A 16108-nucleotide genomic window follows, 5' to 3' on the forward strand; every position below is an offset into this window, starting at 1 on the left:
TCCTATGGCTGATCTAAGCCCCAATTTTGGTGAGAAGTAACCGAGCTATCCTTGTAATGACTCCAGGCCTGGAAGCTGAGATACCTGGGAGTCTTGGGTGGAGGTAAAGCTTGAGTTCTAGCCCCAACTGCTAGTTAAGATCTTTCCCTTTGGGGATGTAAACAGCTCAGATGCAAGACCACGGAGAACACCTGCCTGCAGGCTGATGGCTCTCCACCTCTCCCTTTCTGAACCTGTCCTTTGCATCCCAGTCCACTACAGAATCTGTGGCTGGGCCCCATAGCAAAACTGGTCCCTCCAAGGGAGTCCAGAGCTTTGTTAGAGAAATTGGGGGGTGGGGGGACCACAATGAAGCCTATTGTCTTCTGTCCCCTCTTACAGGAAACAAAAGGCTCCCAGTCTCTGGGGAGCCCTAGCCCATGCCTGTCCCCTGCCCAACCCCCAATGTCCAGCACACAGGGAGGAGCCGGGGCCACTGGAGACAGGAGGTTTTATTGATGCTGATGGGGGTAGGAGCTGATTGGGGGTGGGGTGGGGGGCTGAGTCAGTCAGCAATGCGTAAGGCCTGGGCACATGGAGACAAGTTAGGGCATATTCATCTTCTCAGGATTTTGTGGTTCCTTCATTGGGGAAGGGAGAGAGCATCTTGAGGGGGGAGCAATTCGAAGAGCAGCAAGGGAGAGGTTAGGGATGGCTAAGAGCTCCTAACCTGAGAGAAGGCACCACAATAGGCAGCAACCTCTGTGTGGAAAGCTGGATCAACTGGTCAGTAGGGAAAAATGGGGAGGGGCACTGGGCTGGCTTCTTGGGGAAGGGTCCAACCTTGGCCTGGGTGAGCTCTCAAGAATACCTGGTATTCCCAAGCAGATTGGGACCCAAAGCCCCTTTCCCTGTGGGCCACCTCAAGGAGAAACAGGCATTCAGGGAGCCCCCTGGCAAGGGGTGCCAGAATTAGTCTTTAAGGCACAAGGCACAGCTGGGGGCAGACAAGGCGCCAAGGCACAACTGGTGGGGGGGGCAGGGGCAGCCTCCAAGCTGAGTGCCAGGGTCACAAGAGGACACAGGACCGCCCACGCTTGATCGGTGTGGGGTTGAGCACAGCCCGGACAGCCTCAGCGAACACTTCCTTGACGCCATCCTGCTGCAGGGCTGAGCACTCGAGGTAGCGCACAGCATGGATCTGCTTGGCCAGTGCCTGGCCTTGCTGCGGTGTGATGGGAGCTTGGCCCTGCTCCTTGAGGCGCCGCAGGGTGTCAGGCTGGGCTCTCAGGTCCTTCTTGGTGCCCACCAGGAGGATGGGCACATCAGGGCAGTGGTGGCACACCTCCGGATGCCACTTGTGCCGCACATTCTCATAAGAGGGTGGACTGGCAATGGAGAAACAGATGACAAAGACGTTGGTCTGAGGGTAGGAGAGAGTGCGGAGGCGGTCGTACTCCTCCTGGCCCGCTGTGTCCCACAGGTTCAGGTTCACTGTGCGCCCATCAACTGCGCTCTGGGCGCTGTAATTGTCGAACACTGTGGGGATGTATTCCTTGGGGAAGGCGTTAGTTGTGTAGCAGATGAGCAGGCATGTCTTGCCCACAGCCCCATCGCCCACCACCACACACTTTATGCTCTGCATTGTGGGTGCAGCTGCTTCAGTGGAGGCACTGCCTCCTTCCCCTTCTGGGCCCCTCTGGATGCAATGACCTATGAACAGAGGAGAGGGACACTTGGTCAGGACACTCTCGGGAATAAAGAATGGGGGCACACAGAGGGAAATGACCTTCTGTTTTCTTAACCTGATACCATTTTATAATCCCATGAGGACAGACCTCAGGGAGACAGATACACAATAAAGAGAGGCCCTGAGATCATGCAAAGATGCTCAGGTGTAAGGAGGCTGGTGCTACAATATGTAAATATATTATGTGGAGCACATAAATTCTGGTGCCAGACCAACTAAGGTCAAATCCTAGTTTTGCTATTTACTAGCTGTGTGACCCTGGACCAATTACTTATTAGTTGTTGATTAATGGGTTTGTTTTCTTATGTGTAAAATGGGAATAAAATAATACCTACTTCATTGGATTATTAAGAGGATTATATAAGGTAACACAGTAAAACATTTAGAACAGTGCCTTCAATAAGTATTAGCTACTTTTATTTTTCCTCCAGGCAGTATATACACAAAAGGGCAGGGTACAGGTGTAGGGATCAACCTACAGACCCTCTACTAGGTATGGATCCCTTCCACTATGTACACTGGAGAGGGGTTCTGGCACAGGGCGCTGTCCCACATCACTCTGAGATGCAGCCATGTGTGGGAACCTCTCCCAACTCAGGGCCAGCCCTGCCCAGTGCACTGATGTTTCAACTCCAAACCCCATATCTTGGCTACTGAGTACAACCCAAAAGGTGCAATAAGAAACCTGCTGAGCAAGGAGCACCATCTCTAGACAGATACCCTATCAAAATCCAGGGTATCCTGGGGAGGGAAAAGGAGAGGGAGCTAATCCCATTATTTTTGTAAGCATAGTGAACCCTATTTGGCCACACATATCCAGGCTGGCAACTCAGTGCAGGGGAATATGGGAGATTGAGCCAAGGCTGGGATCTAGTGGGAATCTGAATATGTAATAATGAATGAGGCAAAGGGGTGGCTCCTAGACATCAGCATCTTCTCTCGAGATCCTTGGTGGGGTGAGGCAGATCCTCCAAGCCCACCCAAGAGGGATGAACAGAAGAATAAAACAAAACCTTGATTTCCCCCTTACTTTTCTGTCACTTTTTTGAGACCATGGCACATACCTCTGAAGAATTTCAGGGGCTTCCAGACTCTTGGGTAGAGAACACAGTGCCAATAAAGCTCTGTCACTGAGAACACATGCTGGAGTCAGATTGGCAGGGATTCTCCTCACAGCTCCACCAACTAGTCATGTATGATCTCGGGCAACATATTAAGTTTCCTGAGCTTCAATTTCCTCATCTGTAAAATGGGGGAAGTCTTGCCTATTGTGTTAAAATTGTTCAGAGTTTGAAATGAGCCAATGTCTAGAAAGTGTTTGGCCTGAGGCATGGCACATAGGAAGTACCAAATAAATGGGCTGCTGTAATTAGTGAGGTATGAAAGAAAGAGTCCCAGCTCCAATCATTACCCTTGTCCCCTTTGCAGCTCACAGGGCCTTAGGGTGAGGAACTGCTCTGCGTTCTGGAAAGAACAGAGCTTCCGAAAACCCTGTGATTATTTATACTGCTGTGGCAAAGGTTCTCCTCTCATTGGCTACTTCCTCTTGGTCATGAGGGACTTTTGCTGGCCAGTATGTGACTTCCTTTCCCCGACTCTCACAACCAGGTCCTTGCATCCTAGGAGGGGATAGCCAAATTTATTTTATTTTATTTTATTTTATTTTATTTTATTTTATTTATTTTTAGAGAGTGGGGAATGGAGAGAAAGAGAGAAACATAATGTAAGAGAAAAACATTGATTGGTTGATTCCTGCATACGCCCCAACCAGGCTAGGGATTGAACCTGCAACCTGGCTATGTATCCTGACTAGGAATCAAACCCGAGGCTTTTCATGCACAGGACATTTCTCCAACCAACTGAACCACACTGGCCAGGGCTGGACAGTCTGTTTTAGACACACCCAGATATCCTAATATCCCTTGCTCCATGCAAGCACCATCACCACTGGCCCATTTTTCTCCATTTCGCTTTATATACACTGCAAAACTTCACCCTAGTCTGAAAACCCCTTAACTCTCTGCCTGACCTCTCAAATACTGGTTCAGAAGCCTTAAAAATCAAATTGTGGATAGGGGGAGATTCCATTGGGAGGCACAAAGGAACTCTGGTGGTGTGGACCTGCACAGGACCCAGAGCTTGGTCCAAGCTTCCTCCCAAGCTCCAGCTTCCCCTGGGATCAGCTGGGAGGGAAATGGTTTCATTCTATGAGGTTGTCTCTGGTTCCCATGAAAACATTTCCATCTTATTTGTGTGAATAAGTGTCTGTGTCCAACTTCAGGACAGATGATAGAGAGCCTCAGGAAATGGGTCGAGGTAGGAGTTAAGGATCCTACAGGGCAGTGGAGAGGACCTCAGACTGGAAGTCAAGAGACCGAAGTTCTAACCCCAGCTCTGTTCTGCTGCTGACTCACTGAAACCAAGCATGAGGCACTTACCCTCCCCAGGCCTCAGTTTCCCAGTCCATGAAATGGAAAGAAAACTGCCTGTGACAAGGGCAGTAAGTAGATGAAATGAGACACGAAGAGCCCTGGGAGCAGGGGATAGGATGATGGGGGTAGGAAAGGCAGGGGGCTGGTTTGGGGGTGGGGTTGGGGCTGAGTCAGTCAGCAAATGCATAAGGCCTGCATACATGGGGGCAAGTTAAGACATATTCTTCTAGGATTCTCTGGCTCTTCCCTTGGGGAAAGGAGAGAGCATGTTGCAGGGGTTGGTGCTGTTACTTATGTCCCCTGAATTACCTGGGAGACCCTAGCATTTTGAGAGAATTCCTGGGCCTGTAAATCTTTAGTTCTACAGAGTAGGGGCATGGGTGTGGTAGTATGTCTGGGAACTCCTCCCCCACAGGCCCAGCACTGGGTTGGCCCAGGCAGGAAGACAAGAAGGGAGCTCTGGACAACAGTCACAAGGCCCAAGAGACTGGAAGTTCAGTGGCTCCAGGCTGCTCTCTAGGGAGGTGGTTATCAACCCACGATCAGTAAATCAGCCCTCAAAGGAGTGGGGAGGGAGAGGGCAGCAGCTTCCGGGCTGGCAAGGGAACAGGACTGACACCGGAAAAGGATCATGAGTGAGGTAGTGTCCAGAAACAAGCAGAGCAGGGGCACTGTGGTACAGGGCAGAGAAGCAAACTCCGGAAGGTGGCCTCTTGGGTTCACCTGCTAACTCTGGCCTTTGATAAAAAGCCCTCACAAGGTACAACGCTTCATAGATCACGTGGCATTGTTATTTGATCCTTATAACAACCCATTGGTACTATGTCTATTTACAGATAAGGAAACAAACTCATAGTTAAAGTAACTCAGTGTCACACAGCCAGTTAGCTTGGGAGTCAGGACACAAACCCGTTTTGCCATCCAAAGTCTGTGTTTTCCTCAATGCATCATACAGCCTCTACATTACCCCTTACTAGCCAACTTCGTGACCCTGAGCAAGTAAGTCACTTCCCTTCCCGGAGCCTCAGTTTCTTTAACTGTACAGAAGGAATGACAATACTTGCCTTCCCTAACTCAAAGGGCAGCAGCAGCATGGGAATAAATGTGCTTTGTGATTGGAAAGTTGTGAACACAGAAGCAAAGCCTTTCATCCCAATAGGCAGGAAGCACTGAATACATAGGTGTCTGAGTGGTGGCATCAGTCTAGTACTTTATCCCAGAGCGTATCCCCTCTCCCAGGACAAATGTGTACTTGGAAACCCTATGACCTGTACTGGATCAAATAGGTTCGTTCCCACAGCCCATTTGAGGAGGGTAGGGTCTAACCCAGCCGTGGGCAAACTACGTTTGAAATGAATAAAACTAAAAAAAAAAAAAAAAAAAAAAAAAGACCGTACCCTTTTATGTAATGATGTTTACTTTGAATTTATATTAGTTCACACAAACACTCAATCCATGCTTTTGTTCCGGCCCTCCGGTCCAGTTTAAGAACCCATTGTGGCCCTCGAGTCAAAAAGTTTGCCCACCCCTGGAGTGCCACATAGGAAGAAGGAACAGTCAATGCTGCAGGAGGCCAAGTAAGAAGAGTGGCCTGCTTGAGGTTAGAGTTAAGTTAACTGTGACTTACTAGATGACTTTTTAAAATTTATTTTATTTATTTATTTATTTTACTAGATGACTTTTATAAAAAGAACTTTTGGCTCCTGCTGGCGTGGCTCAGTGGTTGAGTGTCGACCTATGAACCGGGAGGTCACGATCTGATTCCTGGTCAGGGCACATGCCCGGGTTGCGGGCTTGATCCCCAGTAGGGGGTGTGCTGGAGGCAGCCGATCAATGAATCCCTCTCATCATTGATGTTTCTATCTCTCTCCCTCTCCCTTCCTCTCTGAAATCAATAAAAACAAAAAGAACTTTTATTTAGTAAGTTAATTAATGGTCACAGATCTGTATATGATTAGCCAAACTACAATCACTTTTTATTCCTAACTTAATTAAGAGCATGCCTAGTCTCTCATCCTGGCATTCAGAGTTCTTCATACTCTGGTAGGGATTTTAGAGTCAGCTAGACCTGAGTTTAAATCCTAGTTCTGCCACTTATAAGTAATAAAACCAACCTCATAAGGTGTTATAAGGATTAAGTGCATTAATGTACAATATATGTGTAAATGTCGGTACTCTGCAAATGTGAGTCCCCAGTTTCCTGCTCCAGAGGGGTCTTCACTGTCCTCTTAAACAAACCAGGACAATTGTTGCCTCTGAACTGTTACTCTTGTTCTTCCATCTTCTCCCATTCCCTCTTGCCTCTAGAATCTTCCTGACTCCTCAAGGCCTAGCTTAAGCCTCAGAGCTTCAGAACCCCATGAGGCTACTAACTTCTCCTTTCTTTGAACTTCCAGAGCAAGGCCAATCCTTTTAACCCTTCCTTGGCTCCTTGTGATTCTCCTTCCCCAATAGTCATACATAAGTTTCCTAGTTTTTGGATACCTCCCCAATACTGGAGCTTGAGCATCCCTCAACTCTCCTACAGAAAAACTGAGCACAGCTCTAACCGGTTTGGCTCAATGGATAGAGCGTCGGCCTGCGGACTGAAGGGTCCCAGGTTCGATTCTGGTCAAGGGCATGTACCTTGGTTGTGGGCACATCCCCAGGAGGGAGTGTGCAGGAGGCAGCTGATCGATGTTTCTAACTCTCTATCCCTCTCCCTTCCGCTCTGTAAAAAATCAATAAAATATATTAAAAAGAAAAAGAAAAACTGAGCACAGGGTTGAGAACACAGGAGTGTGCAACCACTGTCTTCTGATCTGCTTGCTTCTGCCCCATTACTGAGATCTGGACAGTTACCTCAAAAGCCTAGAGTTGAACTAACACTCCCACGGCCAACACAGCAATACTGAATCTTTTTGAACAGCAGTGGCAGCCAAAAACTTTGACTGGGATAGGCCAAAAAATCTCTCTTCGCAGTACCAGCTTGAGCTGACTCTAGCAGGGAGCCCAGCCTAGGGCAGCACAGCCCATGGGGACCTAACTCTGATTGTGGTTCCTGGAGCCCAGCTTGTACCCAGTGGGACCTTGTCTTGGGGTGTGCCTCAGGCAGGCCCAGAAGTGGGGAGGGAAAGGAAGCAGAGGATTGCCTGATTGCCAGATCTCTGTGGCGGTTAGAGCAGGGGAAGTGTCCCAATTGGGAGTGGGGGAGGGGAGGGGTGGGCCCTAAGAGATGGGGGAGTGTGAAGGCAATAGGAACCAACTTACCACACAGCCTTTTTTCCTGCCTCCCTGACATGAGGCTCCATTTCTGCAGCCCTCACTGAAACGCATTTTACCTAATCCATCTCTGGGCCTTCTGATCCTGAACTCTGGCCACACCACCCTGAACCTCCAAAGCAATCTCCACATTCTCTTCCCCAAAACACACCAAACAGCAAGCAATATTCCCTGTCCTCATGGGAATCCAGCATTCTTCCCCTCTTCCATCCTCCAATCCCCAATGGGCAGCTCAGAAGTCCTCAGTGGCCTAAAGGAACCCCACCCCTTGGTTCTCCAGGGCCAAGCACCATTGCCATCTCCTCCAGGAAAGTTTTGGCAAATCACCCAGGTCACAAGTGACTTATCCCATCCAAGGTCTGGTTCCTGTTTCTCTCACAGGCACATTGTATCTTCCAAGACATGGAGGCTGTTCTGAATCTTATCTAGACTGGGAGGACCTAGAGGGCAAGGTCCTGGGGATCTGTCTCCTTAGACTGAACACAGTCAATAACTGGACTCACTTGTACTTCATGTCTTTGCACATGGGAGTTCCTCCTCCAGGAATTCTGCTCACCCCTGTCCGATCCTCCCAGCCTTTCAGGGCCCAGATCTGTTCCCATCTTCTCCCCCTTTGCTATCCTAGCTTCCCCAGCACTGTCTCTACTGTTCATTGCGCTGAACTAACTGGATGCCTCATGAGGAGGGAAATTGTTCTTTTGCTTACTTCCAGAAGTCCAGTAGAGTGCTGAGCAAAAGCTGCAGACTGACACATATCTCCTCCTCCATCAATGCAAACTTTGATTCTGGGAACAAGAGTCATGGGCCCAGGAGACACAAGACATGGGCAATCAACTTCCTCCCCCTGCTGAGGAACACAATTTCGGGTATCGAACACATATAGGCTAGACTGCCCTGTCCTCTACTGGAAGGGGGAGAGGGGTGAAGCAGGCACAGCAAGGCTAGAGGTGATGAGGAAGATGGGTAGGAAAAGTGGTCCTGATAAGGCTAAGGATGGGGGTATCTGAAGAGCTGTGGTCAAGGGTTAGGTAAGGTCAGTGTCAGTGTTGGAAATGGCTTCAGAAGCTCTGTGAGTCTGATGATTTGTTTGGAAGGATGAAGGAGAGGTGATACGAAGAGGCTCAAAAAGGCTGCAGCTGGCTGCAGCTGGGCAGGGAGGAGGAAGCTGGGGGAGACATGAGATCATTGTGGGGCTGGGACCAGGCCAAGGGCTGAGTTTCTCTCTTTCTTCCCCTTCTCCCCATCAGCAGGGAACTAGACCCAAGAGAGCCTAGCTCCCAGCCTTACACACACACACACACCAAACAAACAAACAAACAAAAACAAACCCATGCTACAGAACTCTCCACCTCTTGCCATTCTCCACCCTTCAGCCTCTGCAGGGCTTCCTGCACTGCAGCAGGTAGGGTAAGAGGGTTAGCTGACTCTACCCACTAGGGCCTAGAGAGGAGGAAGCAGCAAGACAGCTATAGCTGGGAAAGCTGTGGTGAGGATGGGGCCCTTTCACTAAGTCTGAGTTCCCCTCCATCTTTCACCATCCCCAGCACCTGGGGTGCTCCACAAAGGGTGAGCCCCAGGGCCAGGAGAGCTCTGCCTGGGGGAGCTAAGGAGGCCACCCCCTCCCCCACCAAGCAGCACAGAGGAAGGCTTAACACTTGCTTCCTCCTCCCTTCCCCCTAGCAGCTCAGGAGTCCCAGGGCCCCACGAAAGGCCTGTGAAGTGGCACTTCCTTTGCCTTTGCTCATTTCACACGGTGCTATACAGAAGCGCCATCCTCCCAATTCTACCCCCACCCCCGAAAATACCCACAGAGAGACCCAGGGCCACACTGTCCCTTCAGCCCCGCCCCAGGCCTAAGGGGGTTTCCACAAGGGAAAAAAACGTCAGGGAGGAAACTCCGGCATCTATTTTCCAGTCAGTGGGGCAGAGCTAGAGCAGGGCACAGGGTACTCCCTCATCTTGCTGTCCCCTGTCAAAATCCCCCACATTCTCTGCCCTCTTCTCATCTCTCAACCTATAACAATCCTTGGACTTTGGGGAAAGCGGACACAGTTCGTATCCCTGGACAGATACTCAGAGACCACTCAAGCCTGTCGGGTCAAGGCTGGCATGAGATAGGAGGGCTCACAGTGGAGGCCAGTGCTACGAAGAGCCTCGTGGTTGAAGGAGAGTCAGAGTTATCAGTATTCTCTGCGCTCCGTGGAGGTATTGATGGGCAACTCCTTCATGTGGAAGCTGAGTCATGAGAGACAAAGTTGACCAGAGTTATAAAGAGAGTTGGGAGCAAATCTAGGACAAGGGCCTGGATCTCCTAACCTCCAGCCTGACGTTACTTCCATAAAGGAGAAGAGTATTTTACTCAGGCCTGGGAATGAGCTTATCATCTCTCTGACCTCATTCAGGAAGATCCTACCACGGTTTATCCCTTCAGGAAAAGGCCAAAGGGGTCAGGTTGAAGTCTGAGCCCTTTTTGCTGCTAAATCAGCCGTGGGCAAACTACGGCCTGCGGGAATGAATAAAACTAATGATGTTTACTTTGAATTTATATTAGTTCACACAAACACTCCATCCATGCTTTTGTTCCGGCCCTCCGGTCCAGTTTAAGAACCCATTGTGGCCCTCGAGTCAAAAAGTTTGCCCACCCCTGTTCTAAATTCTCAAGCTTTTATACCTAGTTCCTACTGGGATGTCCATGATTTAGAACTGACATTATTAGACAGCCAGCCATCCTGGCCCTGCCCTAACTGAGGAACTCCTCCTTCGGCTTCTAGCTCCTGGGGAGATGCCCTCCCCCCATGACATGAGGACAAAAGAGGAAGCTGGACTCTGGACAGGAAAACCAATCTGTTCTGGGGAGGTGGCCCAGGCTTTGTCTTTGGTTTCCCTCCTCAGAGACCCCTACAAGCCTCACCACTAATGGGTCTACACTGTGTATGGAGGGAGGGATCTTCAGTCTGGGTCTGGCCCCCAATTTTCTTCCCAAATGTCCATCTACCCCCATTCAAATATCTTCCCAACTGTCTTACTATAGCCACAACCTCTCGTATCTTCCTGCTCATGACCCCCTAAAAGCTCACATCAGCTACCTCATTTGCCCTCACATCTTGCCAGAAACAACTCTAACAACTCTCCAGATCCTAGAGTCCCAACCAGGATTTGTGACAATCTCACATTGGCCACTTCCTTTCATTTCAGGACCTTGATCTTACTTCTTTAGCCAAAACCTCAATGAGCAGCCTCCTAGGTTGCGGGCACCTCCCTACCTCTCACGATATTTTCCCATTTAGATCCCTGTGACCCTGATCATATTTATTTTCAGCAATGACTTTTTTGCAATTAGCTCAAACCTTTAGTGGGACCAGATCCTGCCTGGGAGAAACCCCGTCTCATCCATCCTATCTTCACCCTCAGAGACCTGTGGGTTTTAGTTATGCAGGATTCTAAAATAAGTATTGGGTTGCAGGCCAGGAGTCAGGACTCCTGGGTGGTTTTTTTACTGAGCAGTGATCCTGGGAAAGTGCCTTGCATGAACATCCTTCCCCAAGAAGGGATTTTATGTATGTCCCTGAGATTTCCTCCTGGGGCCAAACCCCATATACCTCCCAGAAATGAGAGTAGGAGAGACTAGTGGGTAGAAGGGACCACTCATGGGAGAGGGACAACTGTGAGAATGGAAGAGAATAGAATGGGAACAACCTTTAAACCTAGTGGTGCTTGGGAATTCCAAAATTATAGCACTTGCTCCCCTCCATTTCTTTCTTTCTTTCTTTTTTTTTTTTCCCCTAGTGTAGACAAATAAATAGAGTAAACTGAGGGAGGCAGCAAGAAGCAAGGTCTCATAATATGTATCCCAAAGGCTTGAGGAAAGAGTTCTAGAATGGGAACAATGTGAGCTTATAAAACCAACCTAGACTGAAGTTAGACTCAGGAGAAAGATAGGGAGTAGGGTCCTATCTAGGGTGAAAGGGGGAATACTAAGGATGGAAGGCAGAGGAGAGGGGTCAGCAGACTGCAGAGGGCTTCCTGTCACCAAGGCCCTGATGTAGCCCAGGGCACGGGGTATCCAGCCTGGGCAGGACCCGGACGGAAGACAGCATGGAAGAAAGGGCAGGTACTTTTGCCTCACACCCCTCTTCTTTTCCAGAACTGGCACTAAAACATTAAGACTGCAGTTAGACTAGCTATAGTCTTCCCTCCAGAAACTTGCCTTTGCCCCTTCCCTTTCCATCTGTCACACATAGTTGACCTGGTCTCATTCTCTGCAACACCATTGTTGGAACCAGTAAGTATTGAGTTAGGGACCTTCAGGCCGCCCCCGCCCCCCGGCTGCCTCCAGGTTTGGCCTCATGATTAAGCACCCTGGGTGATTTTGATTTCCCACGGCCTCTTTCACCAGTCTTATTCCTGCCACTCTACCCTGACTGCTACGGTCTGCTTCCTCCTGCCTAACCACAACCTCACCCACTATAGGTTCCCTTCATTCTGCTGGCTTCCTCTGCTCTGGGCCATCTCAAGGCTGAGGGCAGTTATTTTGTCTCAAAGAGATAAAAATGTAGACACATCAACACTTGCACACACGTACACACATAGAGAGGTTTTCCAGCTCTTTAATCATCTCTATCACTAGGTGGTTGCAGCCTGCATCTCTGAGCTGGGGAGGTTTGAAAAGGCTCTCAAACTCACCAAAGATCTGACCCCAAAGCTGGAGATAAGTGGCTGAAAGGAAAAGACACGGAGAGAGGGATCTAGAAGGATGGGGAAAGATGGAGGAAGCCAGAGTGTGGAGCCAGAAGCTGGCCAAGGAAGGGAAGGGTGAGGCTGCAGGGGACAGAGACGGACAGAAGGGCAGGGTAAGTGAGAAGCCGGGGCCTTGGCATGACTGTGTTAAGGAAAAGAAACCGAAGAAGAGGGGAGAAGAGGGTAATGGAGGGGCTGTGGGTCGTCTAAAGAAAGAATGGAGGAAGACAGAGTGAGGGTGTACAGAATTCAGGGCTAACAGTGACGGGAAGCCTAGGAGGTGGTTCCCAAGCGACCCCCAGGCCAGAGCCCTTGCTTCCTCCCAGAAGCCCTATCATTCTCTCCATCTTCTGAAGTTAGTGCTGCTCTGTGATGCCATCTTGCCAGGGACTATCAGTGCCTCTGAATGAGAGTCCTTCCACTTCCAGCCACAGGACAAGACCTCCCTCAGTTTACCCACAAAGGAGCAAGGCCAGGCACCAGGCGGCCAGGCCGGCAGATGTTTGCTAACTCAAGACCTGTTGCTTGCTTCCAGGGGTGAAGAGGTTTGACCTCAGGAAAAGAAAACAACAACAAACCAGACAGAGAGGACTGTGGTCAGCGGGGCTCCCCCCGCCCTTCTCTCGAGTGCAGGGGCCGCTGGCTGCCGCCGGAGAGCCGGTCCGGGTTGGCGGCGATCCTCGGGGGCAGGGAGCTCTTCCCCTGCAGTGGAGGCTGCAGAGGCCAGACACCGCCCCCCTCGCAAATGTCACCACTGCCGGAGCAGTGGGAGCGCCATCTCCAGCCCAGGGGGCACCCTCCTCTCGCACACCTCGGGACACCCCCACCAACTTGGGCGGGCACCCCACTTCTGAGTCCCACAGCCCAGCTCTAAGCTCTCCCACTCCAGAGACTTTCCTCTCGGAGCCGCAGCCTTCCGATCTCAGGGGTCCCCCGCAGCTCCTGGGAGCCGGTGCAGCACCCCCACCCCCACCCCGGTACAGGAACCCACCCTCCCGGGGCCACCGCCGGCTCGCAGTGACCCGGTGCCCGCCCCGCCCGGCGGCCGCGCCCGCCCAGCTTGCAGCGATCCCAGCACCTCCCGCCCGCGGCCTCCCGCAAGCAAACTTCCTGGGCCCGCGCCGGCGCCCAGTCCGAGCCGGCAGGGCTCCCACCCCGACCCCCAGCCCGCCGGCCCGCGCCGGGCCTCACCTGGCGCCCTCCCCGCCGCGGGGGAGCTGGGGGCGGCGGCAGCGGCTGGCGGCTCGAGAAGGAAGTGAGAGCGGGAGGCCGGAGGAAGTGGGGGGGGCGGGCCGGGCGGCCGGGGCGGGGCGCGGGGGCGGGCCGGGGCGGGGCCCAGCGCACCAGGAAGTCCGCAGGCCGGGGGCCCCCCACCCTCGGTCTCCCCTCCACTGGTCTCTCCCCTGCCGCGTCCTGGGCTCCCCCACCCCTCTGCCTCTGTGTCCCTTCAGGTCAGGCCTCCTAAGGTCACGTCTCCTCCTAGTCCCCCCCCCCCCCGCCATAGAGGCCCTGACCTAGGCTCTAGGCTTCTGCCCCCTCCCGCATCTCGCCCCCCGCACCCACCGCTGGAAGATGCTGAGAACAGGCGCCCCTAGGCCTGGTGCCTTCAGTCAAGTGCAGGGGTCCAGCGATGGTCGAGTCTCGGGCTACAGTGGGTCAAGCTGGGCATTCCCCACCCCAGCCCCGAGCTCCGAGGGGGTGCGGCGTGGTGCAGGGGTGGTGATTCAGCAGTGGGAAGGCCCCAGACCCCTGGGGAGGGTGCGGACATGGGGCGGGGGGGAGCTGGCGTCAGCACCCGGGGAAAGACAAGATCAGCAGAGGCGCAGGCGGAGCCGTGGGCCCCCAAAACAGGATGTCGCGTCGTCGTTCCGCACCCGGCCGTTCGGCGCGCCCGGGCTCTGGGGAGGGGGCGGGGCGCGCCGAGGACGTGGGGCTCCCCCGGCCCCCGCTTCTCGCGGAGGCGCGCAACTGCTTGGGGCTGAAGGACCGCACCCAGGCCTGAAATCCCCGTCCGGCCCGAGGACGGAGGGTGGGCGGGCTCGTGGGCGCCCCCTGGTGCTTCTGCTCCCAGGCGTTGTGCGTGGAGCTCTGACTCGAGAAGGGACAACTTGGTTCAAAAACAACTTTCTGAGCGCCTACCACGTGCAAGGTGCTGTGTAGGAAAACGGAGAGGCGATTAAGACAAGCACACTGTCTCCGAGAGGCTTTTCGGATAAAGAGAAGGAACAATTTAGAGAATAAATAGCTTATCCTTTCTCAGCCTCAATTCTGTCTTCGGCGTAACCTCTTCTTCATCCTGTGGTTGGGAAGATAACATGAGAATGGATGTAAAAGGCCTTCTGTCAATGCCTAGCTCAAAGGAAATGAGAATGAGTTCCCTAAACACAATGTGCCTGCCCATATCTTTGGGTCTTGGCGCATCCTACTCCTTCTGGTTTCTTTTCTGTCTTGACTGCTAGAGTAAATAGACTCGTCTTTCACAATCTGGCCCTAAAGGACTATTCCTGCCTGGCTGCCATTCTTACCTTTCCCACAGTGCGTCACACACACACACCACCACCTCTGCCATGCACTTAATAGTCTCTCCTAATGCTGTTCAGTAGAAATAGAATGTGAACCATAAAGGTAATTTGAAATTTTCTAGTAATGACATTTTTTAATTTAAAAGAAATAGATATGGCCCTAACTAGTGTGGCTCAGTGGATAGAGCGTCGGCCTGCGGACTGAAGGGTCCCAGGTTCGATTCCAGTCAAGGGCATGTACCTTGGTTGCGGGCACATCCCCAGTAGGAGGTGTGCAGGAGGCAGCTGATCGATGTTTCTCTCTCATCGATGTTTCTAACTCTCTATCCCTCTCCCTTCCTCTGTGTAAAAAAATCAATAAAATAAATTTTTAAAAATAATAAAAGAAAAAAAAAAACAAGAAAAAAAAAACAAGAAAAAAAAAATAATAAAAGAAATAGATACGATAATTTTAATAATATATTTTACTTAGCCCAAATTACCCCAAATATTATCCTTCCACATGTAATCAATATATAAAAATTATTGGTTATAAATGATTAGGATATTTTACATTATTTTTTTTAAATGTGTTTTTATTGATTTTAGAGAGAAACATTGGTGAGAAGGAGACATTAATTGGCTTCCTCCTGCACACTCCTACTGGGGATCCAGCCTGCAACCTGGGCATGTGCCCTGACTGGGAATCGAACCAGGGACCTGTTGGTTCATGGGTGGAGGCTCAACCACTGAGCCACACCCACAGGCTCTTTCTTTTGGTACTAAGTCTTTGAAATCTGGTATGTTTTATACTTAACAGTACATCTGAATTTTGGCTAGACACATTTCAAATGCCCAGTAGTACATGTAGCTAGTGAGTATGGGACAGTGAAGTTAGAGCCCCTATCAGATTCAGGCTGGTAAATGACTGAGTAGATTAACTCATCCTCCATGCTGCTTCTAGGGAAGCTTTCCTTGCCCCCCCCCCCCCCCCTCCCCAGGCAGAGTTTGGATCTCTCTTCACCCTCCCCAGAGCACTTGGCACTTGGGACCAGCTCCTTTCTAAAGGAATGGAGACCTGGAAACGCAAGGGGAAAACCTGGTTCTCCTCCATACCCTACTGGGAGCACATGGCTGGTGGTTGTCATTAATAATGAAGAAACACCGTAACCGGTTTGGCTCAGTGGATAGAGCGTTGGCCTGCGGACTGAAAGGTCCCAGGTTCAATTCCAGTCAAGGGCATGTACCTTGGTTGCGGGCACATCCCCAGTGGGAGGTGTGCAGGAGGTAGCTGACCGATGTTTCTAACTATCTCCCTTCCTTTCTCTAAACAATCAATGAAATGTATTTAAAAAAATAATGAAGAAAGTACTGTGAGTTTCATAAAAGACAGGGTTCAGTGGAGGACCACATAGTACAATGACTTCTATGGGCCATTAAAAACTATG

General features: G+C 51.2%; 1 protein-coding gene across 2 annotated transcripts; it reads right to left on the reverse strand.

Moving 5' to 3' along the window:
- Nucleotides 1–473: 473 nt before the first annotated feature.
- Nucleotides 474–13478, reverse strand: RHOG (ras homolog family member G). 2 transcript variants are annotated; one of them, XM_059708649.1, is made up of 2 exons: nucleotides 13351–13478; nucleotides 474–1692 (listed from the first exon to the last, which is right to left on the reverse strand). In XM_059708649.1, exon 2 carries the CDS (start codon nucleotides 1622–1624, stop codon nucleotides 1049–1051), a length of 576 nt encoding a protein of 191 aa, XP_059564632.1. In that variant the 5' UTR covers nucleotides 1625–1692; nucleotides 13351–13478; the 3' UTR covers nucleotides 474–1048. The 2 variants fall into 2 exon arrangements, with proteins under 2 accessions (XP_059564632.1, XP_059564633.1); XM_059708650.1 differs by lacking the exon at nucleotides 13351–13478 and adding an exon at nucleotides 8129–8269.
- Nucleotides 13479–16108: the final 2630 nt, after the last annotated feature.

The sequence above is a fragment of the Myotis daubentonii genome, chromosome 9 (assembly GCF_963259705.1).
Source record: "Myotis daubentonii chromosome 9, mMyoDau2.1, whole genome shotgun sequence".
Taxonomy (NCBI): Eukaryota; Metazoa; Chordata; class Mammalia; order Chiroptera; family Vespertilionidae; genus Myotis; species Myotis daubentonii.

Coding starts and splice junctions, on each gene's coding strand:
- RHOG (XM_059708649.1), bottom strand. CDS start 1,624: ATGCAGAGCATAAAGTGTGTGGTGGTGGGCGATGGGGCTGTGGGCAAG.